The sequence below is a fragment of the Hordeum vulgare genome, chromosome 7H (genome assembly GCF_904849725.1).
Source record: "Hordeum vulgare subsp. vulgare chromosome 7H, MorexV3_pseudomolecules_assembly, whole genome shotgun sequence".
NCBI classification, from domain to species: Eukaryota; Viridiplantae; Streptophyta; class Magnoliopsida; order Poales; family Poaceae; genus Hordeum; species Hordeum vulgare.
In genome coordinates, this window is record NC_058524.1 from 31,473,168 (window position 1) to 31,494,281 (window position 21,114).

At 45.2% G+C, this 21,114-nt stretch overlaps 2 protein-coding genes and 2 long non-coding RNA genes across 4 annotated transcripts; 1 reads left to right on the top strand and 3 right to left on the bottom strand.

Annotated features, from left to right (window-relative positions):
* Positions 1-198: 198 nt before the first annotated feature.
* LOC123412718 (disease resistance protein Pik-2-like) lies at positions 199-6,052 on the top strand. Its single transcript, XM_045105658.1, has 3 exons — positions 199-1,409; positions 2,079-2,837; positions 3,444-6,052. Exons 1-3 carry the CDS (start codon positions 330-332, stop codon positions 5,421-5,423), a joined length of 3,819 nt encoding a protein of 1,272 aa, XP_044961593.1. The 5' UTR covers positions 199-329; the 3' UTR covers positions 5,424-6,052.
* LOC123412719 lies at positions 1,006-6,493 on the bottom strand. The gene is made up of 3 exons (XR_006613585.1): positions 6,177-6,493; positions 1,209-1,361; positions 1,006-1,096 (listed from the first exon to the last, which is right to left on the bottom strand). It is a non-coding gene; the product is annotated as an uncharacterized LOC123412719 (long non-coding RNA).
* Positions 6,494-7,274: 781 nt separating this feature from the next.
* Positions 7,275-9,384, bottom strand: LOC123408893 (pentatricopeptide repeat-containing protein At2g22410, mitochondrial-like). The gene has a single exon (XM_045101924.1). It carries the CDS (start codon positions 9,382-9,384, stop codon positions 7,411-7,413), a length of 1,974 nt encoding a protein of 657 aa, XP_044957859.1. The 3' UTR covers positions 7,275-7,410.
* An 809-nt stretch (positions 9,385-10,193) lies between these two features.
* On the bottom strand, positions 10,194-11,573 carry LOC123407496. Its single transcript, XR_006612623.1, has 2 exons — positions 11,350-11,573; positions 10,194-10,626 (listed from the first exon to the last, which is right to left on the bottom strand). It is a non-coding gene; the product is annotated as an uncharacterized LOC123407496 (long non-coding RNA).
* Positions 11,574-21,114: the final 9,541 nt, after the last annotated feature.

Consider the following 21,114-nt stretch of genomic DNA (forward strand, 5'->3'; position numbering starts at 1 on the left):
TATAATCTATCTTCATAATCCAGATTATTATAATCTATTGTGGTTTCAAAGAGGGCCTAAAGCGATCTGGACGTCTTGCCCCTCCAGGCGCTCTGACGCTTTACGGACGATTTACAAAGAGAGCCCGGTACCAACAACCCCTCAATTCATGCATTGGTGTTCTTGTTGCCTTGAAGGTAGCATGGGGTTGATGAGACATTGATTAAACACACCATCCCTTCCCTTCACTGTTGATCCTTCCTCTGGCTACACTACACACATGAGCTCAGATCTTACAATCTTACACTGAGTAGTATCGTCTCAGATCCACACAGAAACAGCAGGGGGCGATGGAGGCAACGGTGGTGAGCGTGGGCAAGTCCGCGGTGAAGGGGGCGCTTGGCTACGCCCAGTCCGCCATCGCGGCGGAGGTGGCGCTGCAGCTGGGGGTGCAGCGCGACCAGGCCTTCATCAGGGACGAGCTCGAGATGATGCAGTCCTTCCTGATGGCCGCGCACGGCGAGCAGGGCGACTGCAAGGTGGTCGGGACCTGGGTGAAGCAGGTCCGCGACCTGGGATACGACGTCGAGGACTGCCTCCAGGACCTGGCTGTCCGCCTCGAGAAGCCGTCCTGGTGGCGTTTCCTCAGGACACTGCTCGACCGGCGCCATGTGGCTAAGCAGATGAAGGGCCTGCGGGAGAAGGTTGAGGATGTCAGCCAGAGGAACTTGAGGTACCGCCTCATCAGGGGCCCTGCCGCTGCTGCTGATTCCAAGCAGCATGTCGCCGCCGCCGCCGAGCAACATTTCGCAGGCACTGCGACCATGTTCGGCATCGACGAGGCGAGGCGTGCCATGAAGCGGGACAGGCCGAGAGTGGACCTTGCCCAACTTATCAACGGGGAGGGCGAGGACCTTGGAGTCATCGCCGTGTGGGGAACATGTGGTGTTCTTGGGCAGACATCCGTGATACGGAAGGTGTATGATGATGCAGACAGGTTTGAATGCCGTGCCTGGATCAAGCTTACACACCCTTTTGATCCCATCATGTTCATGCGGAACATTATGAGGCAGTTCTATGGATCTTCTTTTCCACAACTGGCAGCTCGGGGTCAAAGCTGTCAAGAAAGAGCAACCACCGTAGGGGCTCAGGTTCTCAAGAAAATGCTGACGATAAAGCAAGAAGATTTGGTTGACGAGTTCAATGACCATGTGAATAACAAGAGTTACCTGATTGTTCTTAATGACCTGTGTACCATAGAAGATTGGGACTGGATCAAAACTTACTTTCCCCTCAACAATAATGGGAACCGGATCGTTGTAGCCACACAGCAAGTTGAGGTTGCGAGCTTATGCGTAGGTAAAAAATGCCGAGTCTCGGAGCTGAAACAGTTATCCGCTGATCAGACTCTCTACATTTTCTACAACAAGGTAATTAATGCTCAATGTTCATAAGAAAATTTGTGTTACATCATTAATTTTTACTGAAGGCCACATACTGTCATCTACTCCCTCCTTTCCTAAATATAAGACCTTTTAGAAATTCCACTATGAACTACATAGGGATGTATGTAGTCATATTTTAGGATGTAGATTCACTCATTTTGCTCCGTATCTGGTCCATAGTGTAATTTCTAAAAGGTCTTATATTTAGGAACGGAGGGAGTACTTTGTATCATTTTTTTATTTTATAATTTGTCTGAAAAATCTCAGTAATTTTTATGAACTTTTGTCTACGTTCAAACAGCATTACCCCCACCTATTCCAGGTATAATTTACGAAAAGGAAAAAAAACATATCGAATCTTCCTATTCTGTATTTCCAAAACTGCAATTTTAGATGATTGAGATTTCTGAAATTTTAAGTAACTGCGAATTAGAAGAAGCATTAGTTTAATTTATTGGCCAGGCAGTCAAGGTAGTCATTTCACAAGTTGTAAGCAGATTATAGATAGCCGGTCCAAGACTCCCGCATATATCATTCAAGACTGAGTAAAACAGTATAGCTAATCAAATAATGCTATGAAACATCATACGTACTACTCATACCTACTAAGTGTTTGCTTATTGTCTTACAAAATGATTATTTGCTTGTATTTAGAGTTCTGAAGGTGGAACATATTCAATGAAACCAGAGTCGAGCTCAAGCACCAACATTGCCACTTGTAATAGCTCTATAGTGCCCAGCAGTGAGATACCAGCTGGTGATCAGGCTACAGATGCTGCTGGTGGGAAGAATGCTATGCCAAAAAGGAGCCTCACTCGCATCATGTCGATAACGGCTGCTTTGGGGGAATCTCAGGTTATTGGGAGGGAGACAGAGAAATCTCAGATCCTCCCACTAATTTCAGATACGTCAAGCAAAGAATTCCAGGTGATTTCAGTGTGGGGAATGGGTGGTCTTGGGAAAACTGCCCTAGTCACAGATATCTACCAAAGCCAAGAACTCGGTGGCGCATTTAAAAAGCGTGCTTGTGTCACGGTCATGAAACCTTTCAATCACGAGGAACACCTTAGGAGATTAGTTACACAGCTAGATGTAGAAACATCTGAAGAGTGTGACATAATGCATTCATTGGGTGGCGCACACAAAAAATTGTCACGGACGGTTGAGGAGCTGAAGGATGAGCTGCAAAGGCTTCTGAAAGAAAAGAGGTGCTTGATTGTCTTTGATGACCTGTCATCTACCACCGAATGGGACTTGATAAGGGGAGACTTACCTCAGACAGAAAATGCAAGCCGGATCATAGTCACCACACGGGAAGTGAGTATTGCCATTTATTGTTCAAAGAAACAAAAAAATGTATACAAGCTCGAGAGTCTGAACAAGAAGCATGCGCTTGACCTCTTCACAAGAAAGGTACTTAAAAAGCGATCATGTTGTCCCATTTTGCTTGTCTCAAATTCTCTGTTTAGCATGGTACTACTTACCCTTACTTACAAATATGCCTACATTCACTTTCCAAAACTTTAAAGTAAATTACATCATCAGTTTATAGTAATGCTCTGCGTGTTTATTTATATATAGGAGCTGCGCAGTTTGACCGTTGATCATTGACCAACAATTAGTAGAACATGTAGATTATGCCACAATAACACATAGCCAATACATTGTATCCATATTCAAGAAATTTTCCTACGGTATATATATTGTGCATATAAGAGAAATATATAGTGAAATTTTAGCTCATTATGATAAAATATGCCATATGAAAATCAATATAGAGCTAGAAGTAGGACAATATGAAGAATAAATGAGGATGATAGATACGGCTGGAATATACTTACCAGAACACACAACCATGTTCACTACTTCTTACTCTGAAACATAGAAATTATGATTGTAAGCTGTATATAAGACAAACTATTGACCACATATAATTACTCCCAAAAAAAGTTAGCTAGAATGAGCAGTTCATATCCAATCTACTTCCAGCATGCTAAATACTTGGCTGTTAAATTTCAGGTATTTAAGGATGAATATCTGCATCAGCACTATCCTGAGCTGGTTGAACAAGCGGAACAAATCCTGAAGAAGTGCAATGGACTCCCTCTGGCAATAGTTGCCATTGGTGGCTTCTTGGCAAATCAACCAAAGACTACCATGGAATGGAGAAAATTGAATGAGAATCTTAGTTCTGAGTTGGAGATGATTCCAGAGCTTGACACCATAAGAACAGTCCTTCTCAAAAGCTACAATGGTTTACCCTATCATCTCAAGGTTTGCTTCTTGTATCTGGCAATCTTTCCTGAAGACTGCAAGATTAGTCTAACACGTTTGGTCCGGCGATGGATAGCAGAGGGTTACTCAAGAGAGGTACACGGCAAGTCTGCGCATGAAGTGGCGGAGAGCTACTTCATGGACCTTATAAGCAGGAGCATGATCCTGCCATCCCAACTATCAAGTCACAGCAGAAAAAAGATTGACTCTTGCCAACTCCATGATATTATCCGAGACATCAGCATCTCAAAGTCAGCGGAGGAAAATCTTGTTTTCAGATTGGAGGAAGGTTGCAGCTTAAACAACCAAGGCACAACACGTCACCTCTCTGTCAGCAGCAACTGGAAGGGAGACCAGAGTGAATTCGAGGGCATGGTGGACCTGTCTCGTGTCCGATCAATAACAAACTTTGGAGAGTGGAAGCCATTCTTCATTTCTGACAAGATGAGGTTGCTGCGGGTGCTGGACTTGGAAGGCACTTCAGGTCTGGTTGATCATCATCTCAAGCACATAGGGAAGCTTTTCCACTTGAGATACCTTTCCCTGAGAGGGTGTCGTGGAATTTATCACCTGCCAGGTTCTTTGGGTAACCTGATGCAGCTCCAGACACTAGATGTCATGGATACAAACATAATCAAACTGCCAAAGACCATCATCCAGCTCAGAAAGCTACAACACGTTAGTGCCAGGGGCGTCGGGAGCACCGATGAATTTGTCTATCAAGATTATCCAGATGTTTTGCCGAAGTTGATGAGGAATAAGATATGCATCCTCACCTCCTCCTCGGTAGGGTTCTGCATGGCATGCTGCACGCCACAGCTTCTGAAAGAGCCCATGGGCATTGATGGGGAGGCCAACAGACATGATGTCTGCACTGCATGTTGTTGCGCCTATCTGCCGATGCTGGTGACACGCCGGAGCCCACGTGGTGTCGTGATGCCCAGAGGGATCCACAAGCTCAAAGCCCTGCACACACTGGGTATCGTTAACGTCTCGAGGAGGAAGGCTGCTCTGAGAGAGGTAGCAAGGCTCACCGGGCTGCACAAGCTGGGAGTGACCGGCATCAATGAAGGCAACAGTGGAGAGCTATGTTCGGCCCTTTCTAGTCTGAGCTCCCTAGAAACATTGCTAGTACAGTCGGAGGGGAAGCCCGGTTTATTTGGCTGCTTGGATGGTCTGTCTATGCCTCCGAAAAACCTCGAGAGCCTGAAGCTTTACGGCAACCTGGTCAGATTGCCCGCTTGTATCAATGGTGGGCTACTAAAAAATCTGGCCAAGCTCAAACTGCGAAGCTCCAGGATATCAGATCATGATGCCGCCATACAAGTCCTTGGGAGCCTACCGAACCTAGCCATCCTGCGTCTGCGGAAAGAGTCACTTGACGGCAAAGAGATCCATCTCTATTTCCGTCAGGGTGCATCATTCCCAAGCCTAATGGTGCTGGAGCTGAGTTCCCCAGGTAAGCTCAAATCCGTGGAGTTTGAAAAGGGAGCGGCCCCTAAGCTCGAGCTGCTGCAGTACTACGATCAGGAAGGTCTCGTCTCAAAAGAAACTGAAGATCAGTTTGAAGAGGCTTCTGGCGTTTGGCTGTTTTCAGGGCTAGCATCGCTGGGAAGGCTGAAGGAAGTTGTGCTAGAGGGTGGCAACTATGAACGCAACTTCGTGCAGAACTTGAGATCCCAGCTTGAGTCGAATCCGAACCGACCTGTTCTCAAGATGGACTGAGCTCAACTCCAGAAACTGTGATTTGCTTGTCTGTTTTAAATCTTACAATAAATTAGGTCATGTTCGACACATAGTATTCCTGTCAGCTGCTGCCACCGGACTACTTAATCTGAATTGTTTAATCTTCTTATTGAAGAAAATGCCACAGCAAACTTCTCAGCATCTCACGGGATCGCTCACTACGCTAGGCCATCCTAGAAGGGATCAACCCTGATCTTTATTCAGATTAGGATTCCAAAAATGATAAGGTTGATGCTGTATGTCTTGGCAGGATCATCTATTCTAACCCTGCTGCTTGCCACCCCTATTTAATATTTTCCCTTGAGTAGTATATTCATTCAGGTGGGCAAGTTCTCTTCCCTCTGAGTTGCCATTTACTGGATACAACTCTGAAGAACAAAGGAGGGGGCAGAAATCTCATCATCAGGATCCCCGATTTCTCGGCGAGGCTGGCAGTCCCCGGGCGGAATGGAGCTCCCTGCGCATGGTATCTCGCTTCTGGTGCCACCATAGCGATTGGTCAAAGCACAAGAGGGACCCCAGTCCTGGAGGCGGAGGCGAAGACAGCGCCGCAGGGTTGACAATTATTTGTTTTACCCAGCTAATTAAACAACACAACTTAATACAAAGTTGTATACTGAAGATGGTGTCCATTACTAAAACGATGTGTACAACAATATGTAGTAAACCTAGCAACACAAATGTGTGGGTCACCCTACTAGTTTAAACAACAATTTACCAAGATGAACTCACAGTGAGGCAGGTTCACAATGCAGAGCGAGACACCAATATTCCGTTGATGAGGAGACAATACGTGCAGCACAGGCTGTACTAATTCAGTATAGAACAAGTAGTAAACTTGGAGCAGCACATGGCTTCAAGTGCAAACACGACTTCAGCAAGGGGAAAAAATACTAGTAGTGCCTGTCCACTAATCTGTAGTTTTGCTTGGAGGCGTTGGGGTAGTGTGGCGGCGTCCGGCACCTATGTATCTTGCCTTGGATGGGTGTGTCGTGTGTGGTGGTGGTGTGCGTTTGTATCGGTTTGTCTGTTGGTCAGTGCTTTATATATAAAGCGGGGCGAAAGCCTTTTTCAGTACAGTAACAGAATGTCAATGTCAATGATACTGTTTACCTTCATAACGTTGAGAAAGCCTTTCCAAAACGCAGTTTGGATACTGGAATGGAAGGAATATGGTTTACCATGTAAAAGCTCTACAACGGGCTATCTGCACATGTTTGCATAACTATAATTGCTTCACTACGGAATCAACATGATAAAAACAGAGCTAAGTTGTAGATGTAAGAACCTACAGTTTGGTAGTCAGAAATAGTCAGAGGGTGCTTGGATCCAAGAGACTAAAACTAGTCTCTTTAAGAGGCTAAAGTTCCAAGCACCCCTGACTAAAGAGAGGCTAAAACTAGTCTTGTGGCTAAAATCTTTTAGTCAGGGGTACCCCTACTAAAATATGCATTAGTCCTCTCTCTCCTCATTTAACTCCTCATGCAAGTTTTGGATTGGAGGGTTTGGAGGATAATAAATGCTCATTAACTTGATTTTAGTCTCTTTAGTACTTGGATCCAAGCATGGGTGAGGCTAGCAAGTTTTAGTCTCACTACTTTTAGTCATGGGACTAAAACGTATCCAAGCACCCTCTCAGTCTTCAATCGAGTTACTTAACAGTATAATAGTTTCTCCACATGACAAAATCTGACCAAAGCTAGACTACTGCATAACAATCAAAATGGCCCTTCTTTTCTGTCCATGATTTTTTTTAAAGACAGCAGGAATTCATCTCATACTCAGGCCGCTAAATGAACCGAATGTATCACAGCAAGTTGTTGAAGAAACTATGTAAATCACGATTGCATGAAGCTGAGCTTTAAATATTATGGAATGATGTCTGCTGCTAAGTTTTCATTTTCTATCTACATCCATGGCTATTATGAGGTGCATGAACAAGGAAGAAAGCAGTGCGACACTCATGTCAAGTTAGAGGAACATAACCTTCCAATTTTAAATGGAAATAAATGTTACTCAATGCTGCATAAATATCTTCTGACTGAACATGTGAAACATCTGCCACCAAAAACTCATGAACTTTTCCATCCACCTCAATAGAACTACATCCAGGATTCTTCTTTACCCCTCTATCTCTCATCAACATCCTCAGCATCTTCACCTGATCCCATTTACTTTTACTTGCGTATATTTGGCACATGAGTACATAGATTCCACTGTCCGATGGATCGAGTTTTACAAGCTTGTCTGCAGCACATTCACCAATCTCTACATTGCCATGCACTCTGCATGCATTCAAAAGAGCACCCCAACCAGCCTCACCAGCTTCCATTGGCATACCCTTTGCAACTTTGAGTGCCTCTTCAAGAAGTCCGCTTTTCCCCAAAAGATCAATCATGCATGCATAGTGTTCTGCTTTGGGTTCAATCTGATAACCCATTTTCATTTCTTTAAAATATCGCCGCCCTTCTGAAACCAACCCACTATGACTGCATGCAGAAAGTAGCCCAAGGAATGTGATCTCATCAGGCATAATACCTGTTCCTTTCAATTGCTCAAAGAGATGAAGGACTTCTTCAGACTGGCCGTGCACAGCATGGGCCATGACCATCGAATTCCAAGTCACTACATTTTTCTCTCCCATCTCAGCAAATAATCTTGATGCTGCATCCAAATCTCCACATTTTGCATACATATCAATGAATGCATTACCTAAATTCACGGTGAGTACAGCCTTACCACTGATGATGTAGTTATCATATATCCACCTACCAAGATCCAGGCAACCCAACTGAGCACACGCCGGAAGCACACTCACAAGGGTAGCATTAATCGGCTCAACACTTTCTTCAATCATCTTTTTAAACAGTCTCACTGCTTCCTCAGGCTGATTTGCCTGCGAGTAAGCAGCAATCATGCAACTCCAAGAAACTGCATTCCTCCGAGGCATATCCTCAAACAGTTGAGCTGCACTCTCTAAGTGACCGCACTTGGCATAAACGTTAACCATCGTCGTCCAGGAGTACACATCCTTGACAGCCATGCCGTCGAAAACCTCCCTGGCAGAGAGCACGCACCCGAATTTCCCAAACATGTCGATCAATGCGTTCGCCAAGCTGACACTTCCAGCCACACCACCCTCTGCAACATACCGATGCACCATCCTCCCCAGCGCCAGCAACCCCATCTGCCCGATCGCCGACAGCGCCGCAACCAGCGTCACCTCATTCGGCTGCTGTCCCCCCGCCACCACCATCCTGCAAAACAAGCGCCACGCATCGTCGGCCAGCCCTCTCCGTGCGTACCCGTCCACCATAGTCGTCCAGGAGACGACGTCCCTCTCGGACATTTCGTCGAACACCCTCCGCGCACGCGGCAACGGCCCGTGGTCCGCGTAGAAGTGCACCAGCGCGTTCCCGACGAGCACGCTCCGGCCGACGAGCCCCCACTTGAGGGCGACGCAGTGGACGCCCTCCCCGACTGCAGACGAGGGCCCGCGCTCGGAGGAAGCCGCGGCGGCCTTGAGCGCGAAGACGAGCGTGCGACCGTCGGCGGGGAGGGCGTGGCGGACGACGCGGCGGAAGAGCGCGAGGGCGCGGCGCGGGAGGCGGGCGCGGAGGAAGGCGCGCATCATGGTGGCGAGCATGTAGGCGTTGGGGCCCGAGGCGGGGGCGCGGGCGAGGATGGCGGCGGCGTGGTCGAGGCGGGGCGGAGTGGAGAGGGCGCAGAAGGCGAGGAGGCGGGACGCCGGGAAGCGGCCCGCGGCGAGGCCGGAGACGGTGAGCAGCGCGTGCAGCTGGAGGAAGCGCGGGAAGGAGGCGCAGGACTCGAGGAGGGCGAGCAGCGGGTGGGTCACCACCAGGTTGCGGTTCGTGTTCCACGCCGGCCGGGGCGCCGCCGCCGCCGCCCCTGGGCCCAGGGAAGGCAGGGGAGGCGCCATTTTGGGGAGCGGTACAACGGCGGGAGTCGCCGGCTCGCCGCGACCCCTCGTAGGAGACGGTTATGGGCTTCAATTCCAATTCTAGCCCAGCTGGAGATGGGCTTGTGTGCTTGAGCGCTCCAGTTCAGTTGGAATTGATTATCTTTTCTCAAAAAAAAAAGTTGGAATTGATTCTCAAAAAAAAAAAATGAATCACTCTTTTTTTGTGAATAAGTGGTTACCAACTTGCTGCTGTGCCCAAAAGAAATCACTCTTTGTTGCTGCGGTGGCCCTTAAATAATCGCAGTAAGTACATGCTGTTTTTCTCAACAGCAACAAAAAAACATGATGTTGTAATAGTGTTTGGCTCGTGTAACAGATTATACAACACATTGGCCTCATCTCAGCCTTCCCTTCAGGATGAAAAAAGAAAATCATTGCGTAACAGGATCGGAGCGCGACGCTCACACCATCAGCCATCACCAAACAGCATATACAGCCTGCAAGCAGTGCTGAAAGGAAGCTTCTGCTTAGAACCAGCTGCTCAGGAATTTATCATTGCAAGTGTCTAAACACAGCACATAGCCAAGACAGATACAGTACAAGCATAGGTCGCGAGCAAATGCTGGAAGATGCATGTGCTTACTACTATCTTTATACCTAAATACTTGTAGTTCAGAAGAACTAATGTAGTTTTCCTCGACTACAAGTATTTAGGAACAGAGGGAGTAGAACCGTAACAGTCCTGGTATTTTGTGCCTGACACTACAGTCTCAGGGCACTTCAGCGCTGATATAATGTATCATGGTCATGGGAGCAAATCATCAACAGGAACAAAAAATCAGGGCATCATAATTCTTATACCCCGAGTTTATAAAAAACACATGTATCATGGGAATTGCGCTGGCAAAACTTATTTATTGTGAATGCGGTCTCCTCCTGAAGGCCACAATTAGCTTCCGCAGCTCTTCAGCACTGATAAACTGCTGAAATGCTGGTCTACACTATGGAGAAGCATTTTAGAACACTGCCTCTCCACCAAATCCGTGGCACGTATCATTTTGCCCCCGGCTTTTGGTTATCATTACCAGCGTCTTTTCCGGATACAGCGGCCGTCGCTGCAGCTGTCATGGCTGCAGCCGCAGCGCCAACCTTCACGCCGCCTGCAGCTTTCATCGCCCCAGCGATCTTTGCGAATGCAGCTACCCCGCCTACTAGGGCGGCACGCAGGGCTACCATTGGCCTGATCTCCATGGTGTGTTCCTGGAGCAGTTGATGCAGAAATGAGTAATTTCAGCAGAGTTAAACACAGCACTTGCACTTTTAAAATACGTTTAACTTCCTAGAAATGTATCTGGATCATTTTCCGCAAAAGAAAAAGTTAGACGTGACTGCATTTTTTAATCTTTTTACACGGGTAAGAGAACAGAAATTATTGTGTAGTAGTTTACATGGTGTTCACTTTCAGTTATCGTATCATTTCTCTGTATCCTGACTTGCAGTGTTTACGGGATTTTAGCATCAAACAAGAGCACATAGCCTCTTACACTGCTTATATCCTGCGCATGTATGGCAGGATGAGCTCATGAGATAGACATGTATGCCCAACCAACACCCAAAGCTTAAAACGAACGACCTCATTCTCTGCCTGAATATTAGTATGTCTGAGCCTCCTGTGGAGTGCTCTAATGGAGTACAGTAATGTCAAACGCGCCAAACATGCACCGAGAAACTCTGTTACCACAACATCATGCGGATAGAACTTAACAAATACACATGCTCAACAGGACAGGACAGTGCCACGACTTATAAATAAATCATGCTCGCAGGTGCATCCACTTATTCAGATATCAATCTCGGTAGAGCTGGCCCGTCAAAGAAGCGAGTGGTGGATCTGGATGGTATGCCGGGTGTGCACCGGCGCACCCAAAATTTGTGGACGTCCAGTGGGGTTTGAGTAATCACTGGATGAAGACAAGCTCATACCTCAAAATCCAAAGATTGCTGCGAGGGCGGAGACGGCGGGAACGTGATGTGACGATGAGGGCACCCGAGAGCGGCGATGGGCTCGAGTACGAGGGGGGTGGGGTGAGAGGGGGAGGGGGTGAAGGGTCGGCGGTGGCTGGCGGTAAGGCACGGCGGGACGGCTGCAGGGGAGGCGGCGGCGGATCAGAGGAGATCTTTGGGTCGGCCCGGGTCGGAAGGTCAGCAGGAGGAAGACGAAAGAAGGGTGGGGGAGAAGAGGCTTGGGTATGTCTGTGGATGGGGAGTTCTTTTTTTTCCCGTATATTCAGAACGGCTCGTGGGCATATGCTCTCGCATGTAAAAATATAATTATAATAATTGTTCTCTAGTTTTAAGACAGTTAATTTAAAAATGAGAACGAAAAGGTTTACATGTATATGTTGTTTTTATGGCATGTGGATTTTCATAAAATGAAAAGTTAACAAGTATTGTGACTTTTGCTAAAAAAACAAAATTGGTGATATTTTTTCAAAAATACAGATCTATCATAAAAGTTCATCGTAAGTACAAGGTACATCAAAAATAAAATAATTACATCCTTGTCTATAGACCATCGAACGATCACTACTGCCATCAAAACGAACCGCTGACGTCGCTCCTCTATCGGAGCGGGTTTAAACTCGTCGATGACAATTCGAAATTCTTCATGCATGTGTCCCAAGGACCCAATGACTTGGAGTCGCAGTCATCATCATTGAACGTAAATGTGGTTTTATTTTCTCGAATAGGTCTTTCCTTGTTTGTATTTTCTATAATAGGTCATTCCTAATTTATAGTTTATATGTGAATTCCTTTTTTTATGTTGTTGCTAGTGCTTCTCGAGGCCGAGCAAGCATTTTTTATCACGACGTCGTTAAAAAGATCCTTGATTCAAAATTGATGCAACCTTTAGTTATGTTAGAAATATGCCCTAGAGGCAAATAATAAATTGTTTATTATCATATTTTTCTTGTTTATGATAATTATTTATTATTCGACCTATAATTATATTGATTGGAAACTTAAATACTACATTTGTGGATACATAGACAATAAAGTGTCTCTAGTAAGTCTCTACTAGACTAGTTCGTTGATCAAAGATAGTTAAGGTTTCCTAGCCATAGACATGAGTTGTCATTTGATAACAGGATTACATCATTAGGAGATGGACAAGACCCAAACCGTAAGCATAACATTTGATCGTATGGCTAAGTTTATTGCTATTGTTTTCTGCATGTTAATGTATTTGTTTCTATGACCATGAGATCATGCAACTCTCTGACACCGGAGGAATGCCTTGTGTGTATCAAACGTCACAATGTAACTCGGTTATTATAAAGATGCTCTACAGGTATTTTCGAGAGTGTCTGTTGGGTTGACATGGATCAAGACTGTGATTTGTCACTCCGTATGACGGAGAGGTATCTCTGGGCCCACTCGGTAATACAACATCACAAGAAACTTGCAAGCAATGTGACTAAGGAGCTAGTCACGAGATCTTATATTACATAACGAGTAAAGAGACTTGCTAGTAACGAGATTGAACTAGGTATGGAGATACCGACGATCGAGTCTCGGACAGGTAACATACCGCTGGACAAAAGGGAACCGCATACGGGGTTAACTAAATCCTTGACATCATGGTTCGACCGATAATGATCTCCGTGGAATATGTGAGAACCAATATGGACATACATGTCCCGCTATTGGTTATTCACCAAAGAGGTGTCTCGGTCATGTCCACATGATTCTCGAACTAGTAGGGTTCGCACGCTTAACGCTCGATTGACGCTGGAGTAGTATTGGGACATGTATGTTGGTGATCGAATTTTGTTCGGAGTCCCGGATGAGATCCCGGACGTCACTGCTATGGTAACAAAAGTCCTTCCTTGGCGCTAGGAATTCTTCTTGCTACTTCTCTTGTTTGCGTCGGTTTTTCCCTTAAAGAGGAAAGGGTGATGCAGCACGGGAGCAGTAAGTATTTCCCTCAGTTTGAGAACCAAGATATATCGAACCAGAAGGAGAGTCTCGTCAAGTCCAGAGTACTTGCACCCAACGCTTCAAAGGGGTTGTCAGTCCCTTCAAGATTGTTTGCAAAGTGAGATCTGAAGGAGGAAAGTGCAACGAAGTAAAAAGTGTAAGGCTGAAAATATGGTGTGGAGTAGACCCGGGGGCCATAGTGTTCACTAGAGGCTTCTCTCAAAATAGCAAATATCACGGTGGGTGAACAAATTACTGTCGAGCAATTGATAGAACCGTGCAAAGTCATGACGATATGTAAGGCAATGATCATACATATAGGCATCACGTCCGAGACAAGTAGACCGATACTTTCTACATCTACTACTATTACTCCACACATCGACCGCTATCCAGCATGCATCTAGTGTATTGAGTTCATGATGAACAGAGTAACGCCTTAAGCAAGATGACATGATGTAGAGGGATAATCTCAAACCAATGATGAAAACCCCATCTTTTTACCCTTGATGGCAACAACACGATGCGTGCCTCGCTACCCCTTCTGTTACTGGATGAGGTCACCGCACGGTATAGGAGCAGAATCTGTTTGTACAATTAGAGCCTGAAGTTTGCTTTCCAGGAGTAGGAGATGGATCTCTGATCCTGTCTTTGGGGGAAAGAAAATTCAAAATTGGGCAACAAATGCTCTGGAAATAACAATTTTGCTCTTTGGATCAATTGATGTCTTCTCGTCTTACACATGATAATGAGTGAGAGGAAGCGGAAGGTTCGCTCGAACGTGGTCTCAAAGCAATTGGTAGTAGGTAAGAAGCTCCTGCTCCATGAGGTCCATGCCCCAATCTGAATATTCAGCATGTCATCAAAGAAAAATCTCTCACTGCGACAATTGGATGTGCCTTTGTGTTCTTTTAGCAGGAGGTCTGTGCAAGTTATTCGTGTATAAGTCCAAATGATAGTTCATGGCTGCTTGTTTTGCAACAAAGCTCTTACATTGGTTTTGCTCCAAGAAATGAGGAGACAAAGGAAATAATATCATGGGAGTCGTGCATCCTCAAGGAAGTGCGGCTCATTCATAAGTTGTAGGTAGTGATGGTCATCCTTATCTCTGTAAAAGTTGAAGATGATTTCTAATACACGTCCGCTATTTATCATGGATTGCAGATCCTTACCACCGAAGGTCGGATGCATTTGTGCAGTCATGTTCTTGACCTTATTCATCTCGCTGAAGTTGGACACAACATTGGGAATTGAATTATTTCCTGGTGAAATCACGTGAGTAGGGGATCAAGATGTCTCACCCAGGTTGACTCTACTCACTTCTCTTGCATCTTGAATATTCCGACAAGCTAGAAAACAGAGTCACATAAAAGGCACAAGGATATCTTATGTATGCTTACCTGGTAAGATGTACCTTTTGTGATACTTTGGGGCGGTGATTACCAAAGATATTCAGCAGGTTTTAATATATTCCATTGGATATTTTTCTATGGCGTATAATTTTTTCTGTCTCCCGTTGCAACGCACGGGCCTTTTGCTAGTATATATATACACGCACACATACATATATATAACAAAATTTATCTACCACCGGTGATAGTTACCACCACTTGTATTTTGTTTGTTGTATGGAGTATCTATCAAATCAGAAAGTATCTACGTGTATAGTATGTAGTATATAAGAATGTTTAGGGAGTATATATACTATTTTTTGGTAGTATGTCTTATATTTTAAGTATGCTCCTTTTTACGTATAAGTATATAATTATTTCAAAAATATAACAAAAATCATGGTCCAATTAGCAATTTTTCATGAAAGTATCTTATATATAGTATATCGACATACTTAAAATGATAAATTTTAAGACATGTGGGGTAACTACACCTAGATGGTAGGATGTATTTTTTATATATACGATAGTGTACAAGGGTGCCGAAAGGGTTTCGGGGGTCCATCGGGGGGAGGGGTCCACCTGCCTTGTGGGCCCACTTGGGCTATAGGGGTGGCGTGTTGGAATTATGCCCTAGAGGCAATAATAAATATAGTTATTATTATAATTCCTGTATCAAGATAATCGTTTATTATTCATGCTATAATTGTATTGAATGAAGACTTATATACATGTGTGGATACATAGACAAAACACTGCCCCTAGCAAGCCTCTAGTTGGCTAGCGAGTTGATCAAAGATAGTCAGTGTCTTTTGATTATGAACAAGGTGTTGTTGCTTGATAACTGGATCACGTCATTAGGAGAATCACGTGATGGACTAGACCCAAACTAATAGACGTAGCATGTTGATCGTGTCATTTTGTTGCTACTGTTTTCTGCGTGTCAAGTATTTGTTCCTATGACCATGAGATCATATAACTCACTGACACCGGAGGAATACTTTGTGTGTATCAAACGTCGCAACGTAACTGGGTGACTATAAAGATGCTCTACAGGTATCTCCGAAGGTGTTCGTTGAGTTAGTATGGATCGAGACTGGGATTTGTCACTCCGTGTGACGGAGAGGTATCTCGGGGCCCACTCGGTAATACAACATCACACACAAGCCTTGAAAGCAATGTGACTTAATGTAAGTTGCGGGATCTTGTATTACGGAACGAGTAAAGAGACTTGCCGGTAAACGAGATTGAAATAGGTATACGGATACTGACGATCGAATCTCAGGCAAGTAACATACCGAAGGACAAAGGGAATGACATACGGGATTATATGAATCCTTGGCACTGAGGTTCAAACGATAAGATCTTCGTAGAATATGTCGGATCCAATATGGGCATCCAGGTCCCGCTATTGGATATTGACCGAGGAGTCTCTCGGGTCATGTCTACATAGTTCTCGAACCCGCAGGGTCTGCACACTTAAGGTTCGACGTTGTTTTATGCGTATTTGAGTTATATGGTTGGTTACCGAATGTTGCTCGGAGTCCCGGATGAGATCACGGACGTCACGAGGGTTTCCGGAATGGTCCGGAAACGAAGATTGATATATAGGATGACCTCATTTGATTACCGGAAGGTTTTCGGAGTTACCGGGAATGTACCGGGAATGACGAATGGGTTCCGGAAGTTCACCGGGGGGCCAACCCACCCCGGGGAAGCCCATAGGCCTTGGGGGTGGCACACCAGCCCTTAGTGGGCTGGTGGGACAGCCCAAGAAGGCCCTATGCGCCATAGGAAGAAAATCAAAGAGAAAAAAAAGGAGGAGGTGGGAAAAGGGGGAAGGACTCATCCTTCCAAACCTAGTTGGACTCGGTTTGGAAGGGGAGGGCTGCCCCCTTGGCTCGGCCGAAGCCCTTAGGGGTCCTTGGACCCCAAGGCAAGGCTTCCCCTCTTCCCCCTATATATACGGAGGTTTTAGGGCTGATTTGAGACGACTTTTCCACGGCAGCCCGACCACATACCTCCACGATTTTTCCTCTAGATCGCGTTTCTGCGGAGCTCGGGCGGAGCCCTGCTGAGATAAGATCACCACCAACCTCCGGAGCGCCGTCACGCTGCCGGAGAACTCTTCTACCTCTCCGTCTCTCTTGCTGGATCAAGAAGGCCGAGATCATCGTCGAGTTGTACGTGTGTTGAACGCGGAGGTGCCGTCCGTTCGGCACTAGATCGTGGGACTGATCGCGGGACGGTTCGTGGGGCGGATCGAGGGACATGAGGACGTTCCACTACATCAACCGCGTTCACTAACGCTTCTGTTGTACGGTCTACAAGGGTACGTAGATCACACATCCCCTCTCGTAGATGGACATCACCATGATAGGTCTTCGTGCGCGTAGGAATTTTTTTGTTTCCCGTGCGACGTTCCCCAACATGGCGCCCTAGCCACCCTAGGCCAGGGGTACCGGCCCCTAGAGGTGAAATTGGATTGGGGGCAATAGTCCCAAAGGGACAAGGCACCCCGGAGGTGCCTTGGAGGAGGAGGACCTCCTCCCTTCCTTGTGAAGGGAGGACTCCACCCTAGCTGCGGACCCTTCTTGGAGGATGGGAAAGGGGCTGCGACCTGAACTTTCGCCATGTCTCCTGTATGTAGTAGAGGAGAGGAGGAGGGGTTTTCCCTCTGGTCCTTAGCCTCTATGGCCGCGGAGGGGCGAGAGCCCCTCCGAGATTGGATCTCTCTCTCTATTTTTGCGTTTCTAGATTCTGGCCTTCTACCTTTTCTTATATTTCAGGAGATCCGTAACTCCGATTGGGCTAAAAATTTAACACGATTTTTATCCAGAAATTAGCTTTCTTGCGACGAAAGAAGGGCACCAACTACCTTACGGGGTGGCCACGAGCCTGCCCGGTGCGACCTACCCCCCAAACCGCGCCCCTATGGCTTGTGCCCCCCTCGGGCACCGCCTTCTGTTGAATCCACTTCTCAAAATTCACAAAAATTCCAAAAAAAATCCGTAATTTTTTATCCCGTTTGGACTTCGTGTGATCTGGATTTTCTGTGAAACAAAAAACATGCAAGAAACACGAACTGACACTGGGCACTGGATCAATATGTTAGTTCCAAAAATGGTATAAAAAGTTGCCAAAAGTATATGAGAATTGTAGAATATTGGCATAAGACAATAAAAAATTATAGATGCGACGGAGACGTATAAAGATTCCATCGACTTATCTTTCTTGTCTTGCGAGATCAAGAAGGAGGAGACATCATCGAGCCGCACGTGTGGTGAGCGCGGTGGTGCCGTCCATTTGGCGCTAGATCGGATCGGACCACGATTGGATCATGAAGAGTATGACTACATCAACCGCTTTATATACGCTTTCATTTAGCGATCTACAAGGATATGTAGATGCACTCCCCTCTCATAGCTATTGGTCTCCATAGATAGATCTTGGGTGCGTGTAGGAATTTTTTTGTTTCCCATGCAACGTTCCCGAACAAGTTGACCCGATATATGTGACGTATATCCCATCCTAAAATAATTTATTAATCTGCTAATACATTTGATTCTCCCATTATAAATAAATTAATCCACATGCTTCATGGAATTCGATTCACTTTCAAGATGTCTTTATTGTGAAATGATAGACACATGAGACTCAAAATCTCTAGAGAACATCCCTCACAAATTGAAAATAGTAATTGGTTAAGAATCAATCCAAATGAACAAAGTTTAAACTATCCAATGTGGAACCAAGTAGTGAGAGAAATTCATCCACCTTTTATTTACATCGACACAATCTACAATCAATTAAATGTAATTTAATACGAAAGGAGTAGTGCTACTTCTCAAACAACAACGTCAGAAATTGACACGTTGACGGAGACTTGCTTGCGTTGGGTTTTCCCTTAAAAAGGAAAGGGTGATGCAGCACAGGAGCAGTAAGTATTTCCCTTAGTTTGAGAACCAAGGTATCAATCCAGTAGGAGAATCTCGTCAAGTCCAGAGTACCTGCGCAAACACAAAAGAGCTTGCATCCAACGCTTTAAAGGGGTTGTCGATCCCTTCAAGATTGATTGCAAAGTGAGATCTGAAGGCGGAAAGTGCAACGAAGTAAAAAGTGTAATGCTGAAAATATGGTGTGGAGTAGACCCCGGGGCCATAGTGTTCACTAGAGGTTTCTCTCAAAATAGCAAATATCACGGTGGGTGAACAAATTACTGTCGAGCAATTGATAGAACCGCGCAAAGTCATGACGATATCCAAGGCAATGATCATACATATAGGCATCACATCCGAGACAAGTAGACCGATACTTTCTGCATCTACTACTATTACTCCACACATCGACCGCTACCCAGCATGCATCTAGTGTATTGAGTTCATGACGAACAAAGTAACGCCTTAAGCAAGATGACATGATGTAGATGGATAATCTCAAACCAATGATCATCTTTTTACCCTTGATGACAACAACACGATGCGTGCATCGCTACCCCTTTCTGTCACTGGGTGAGGTCACCGCACGGTATGAACCCAAAACCAAGCACTTCTCCCATTGCAAGAATCATAAATCTAGTTGGTCAAACAAAACCCACAACTCGAAGAGAATTACAAGGATATGAAATCATGCATAAGAGAGATCAGAAGAAACTCAAATAAGATTCATAAATAATCTGATCATAAATCCACAATTCATCGGATCTCGACAAACACACCGCAAAAGAAGATTACATCGGATAGATCTCCATGAAGATCATGGAGAACTTTGTATTGAAGATCCAAGAGAGAGAAGAAGTCATCTAGTTACTAGCTATGGACCCGTAGGTCTATGGTGAACTACTCAAGCATCATCGGAGAGGTCATGGTGTTGATGAAAAAGCTCTCTGTATCCGAATCCCCCCCCCCCGGCAGGGCACCAGAACGTGCCCCAGATGGGATCTTGCGGAGACAGAAGCTCGCGGCGGCGGAAAAGTACTTTCGATGATCTCCTGATTTTTTATGAATTGTTAGGGAATATATAGGCGCAAAACCTAGGGCAACAGAGCCTTAGGGAGCCCACAAGCCAGGGGGCGCGGCCCCCCTGGCCGCGCCATGAGGGCTTGTGGGGTCCCTGGTGGCCCGCTGCCCTGATTCTTGGCTCCCCGATCTTTTTTTGTTCCGGAAAAAATCTTTTTGGCAGTTTCATTCCGTTTGGACTCCGTTCAAAATCCTCCTCTGAAAGGGGTCAAAAACATGGAAAGAACAGGAACTGGCACTTGGCGCTGATTTAATAAGTTAGTCCCAGAAAATATATAAAAGGCAAGCAAAACATCCAAAGTTTGACAAGATAATAGCATGAAACCATAAAAATTTATAGATACGTTGGAGACGTATCAAGTAGCTGCTTTCATTTCGCCCAAAATAAGAACAAAAAAGTTCCGGAGGCATCTTCTATTTATGGTTGCGGAAAAAACACTATCTTTCTTCCATGAGCTTTTATCGATGTGCTTCACCACACCGTATGGTTTATCTATATCTGTCTTGATAAGTTGTCTATCAAATAGTTGCAATTGATGCTCCTCTCAAAGTTAAGAATGTCTTCCGTTTGTGTAGCTCTTGGTGGTGGTCAATTGTCTTTACAACTGTCACATCCACTTAATTTATTAATCGATTCCAAGAGTCACCCACCAAGACATTTTATAGATGTTGTTTTGTATTGCATCTGTTTACAATTTACCACTAGGAGCACATCACATTTGTTGTGATATATTTCATCTGGTACGACCTTTTTGTCTAGATGATCACCACCGCTTGCTCAAATATAGTGAAACAAAACACTTATCGCATTCATCCTTTGTCAACATAACACTTGGAAGACATCTTCAAACTACAGGGCACGCAGTAACATCAATGCTCAAGGTAAAAATCAAACACTCGTTCGTTGCGCGTGACCAATCACACCAGTCAACCAAGTTTACATAGCATGTGATCAATATGGTGGCATGTTGAGTCGTAGCAAGATCGTACAAATTTACAGGGGAGTTACTTTTCGTCGAATTCCTAGGAATTTTTCATGCGAGGTTAAGATTATTACTCAAGTGTTGATGAATTCGTTCGTACAAAGCAAAGAAAAAGGTCCATAGGTTCAAAGCGCAACCAAACTATGGTCTGACCCTTCAATCGTGTGAAAGCAGTAAGGCTGTGGTTAACAATGTTCTGATTCCTGCGTACATGAGCAATGTAGATGTCCCTTTCACCAAAGAGCCTCTTAATATCCTCAACTATCATTCTATGTGACGATGTGTCAAGGACTGGAGATTTTTTTTGAACAAACAGGACGGAAGATTTGCCGAGCTTGATTACCTCCATTCAGTCCATCGAAATGTCCACCGAAC

Bases quoted from the DNA above. Each gene is read 5' to 3' on its own strand.
- LOC123412718 (XM_045105658.1), top strand. From the start codon at position 330: ATGGAGGCAACGGTGGTGAGCGTGGGCAAGTCCGCGGTGAAGGGGGCG. The intron at 1,410-2,078 runs GTAATTAATGCT...GCTTGTATTTAG, and splicing joins TCTACATTTTCTACAACAAG to AGTTCTGAAGGTGGAACATA. The intron at 2,838-3,443 runs GTACTTAAAAAG...GTTAAATTTCAG, and splicing joins TTGACCTCTTCACAAGAAAG to GTATTTAAGGATGAATATCT.
- LOC123408893 (XM_045101924.1), bottom strand. From the start codon at position 9,384: ATGGCGCCTCCCCTGCCTTCCCTGGGCCCAGGGGCGGCGGCGGCGGCG.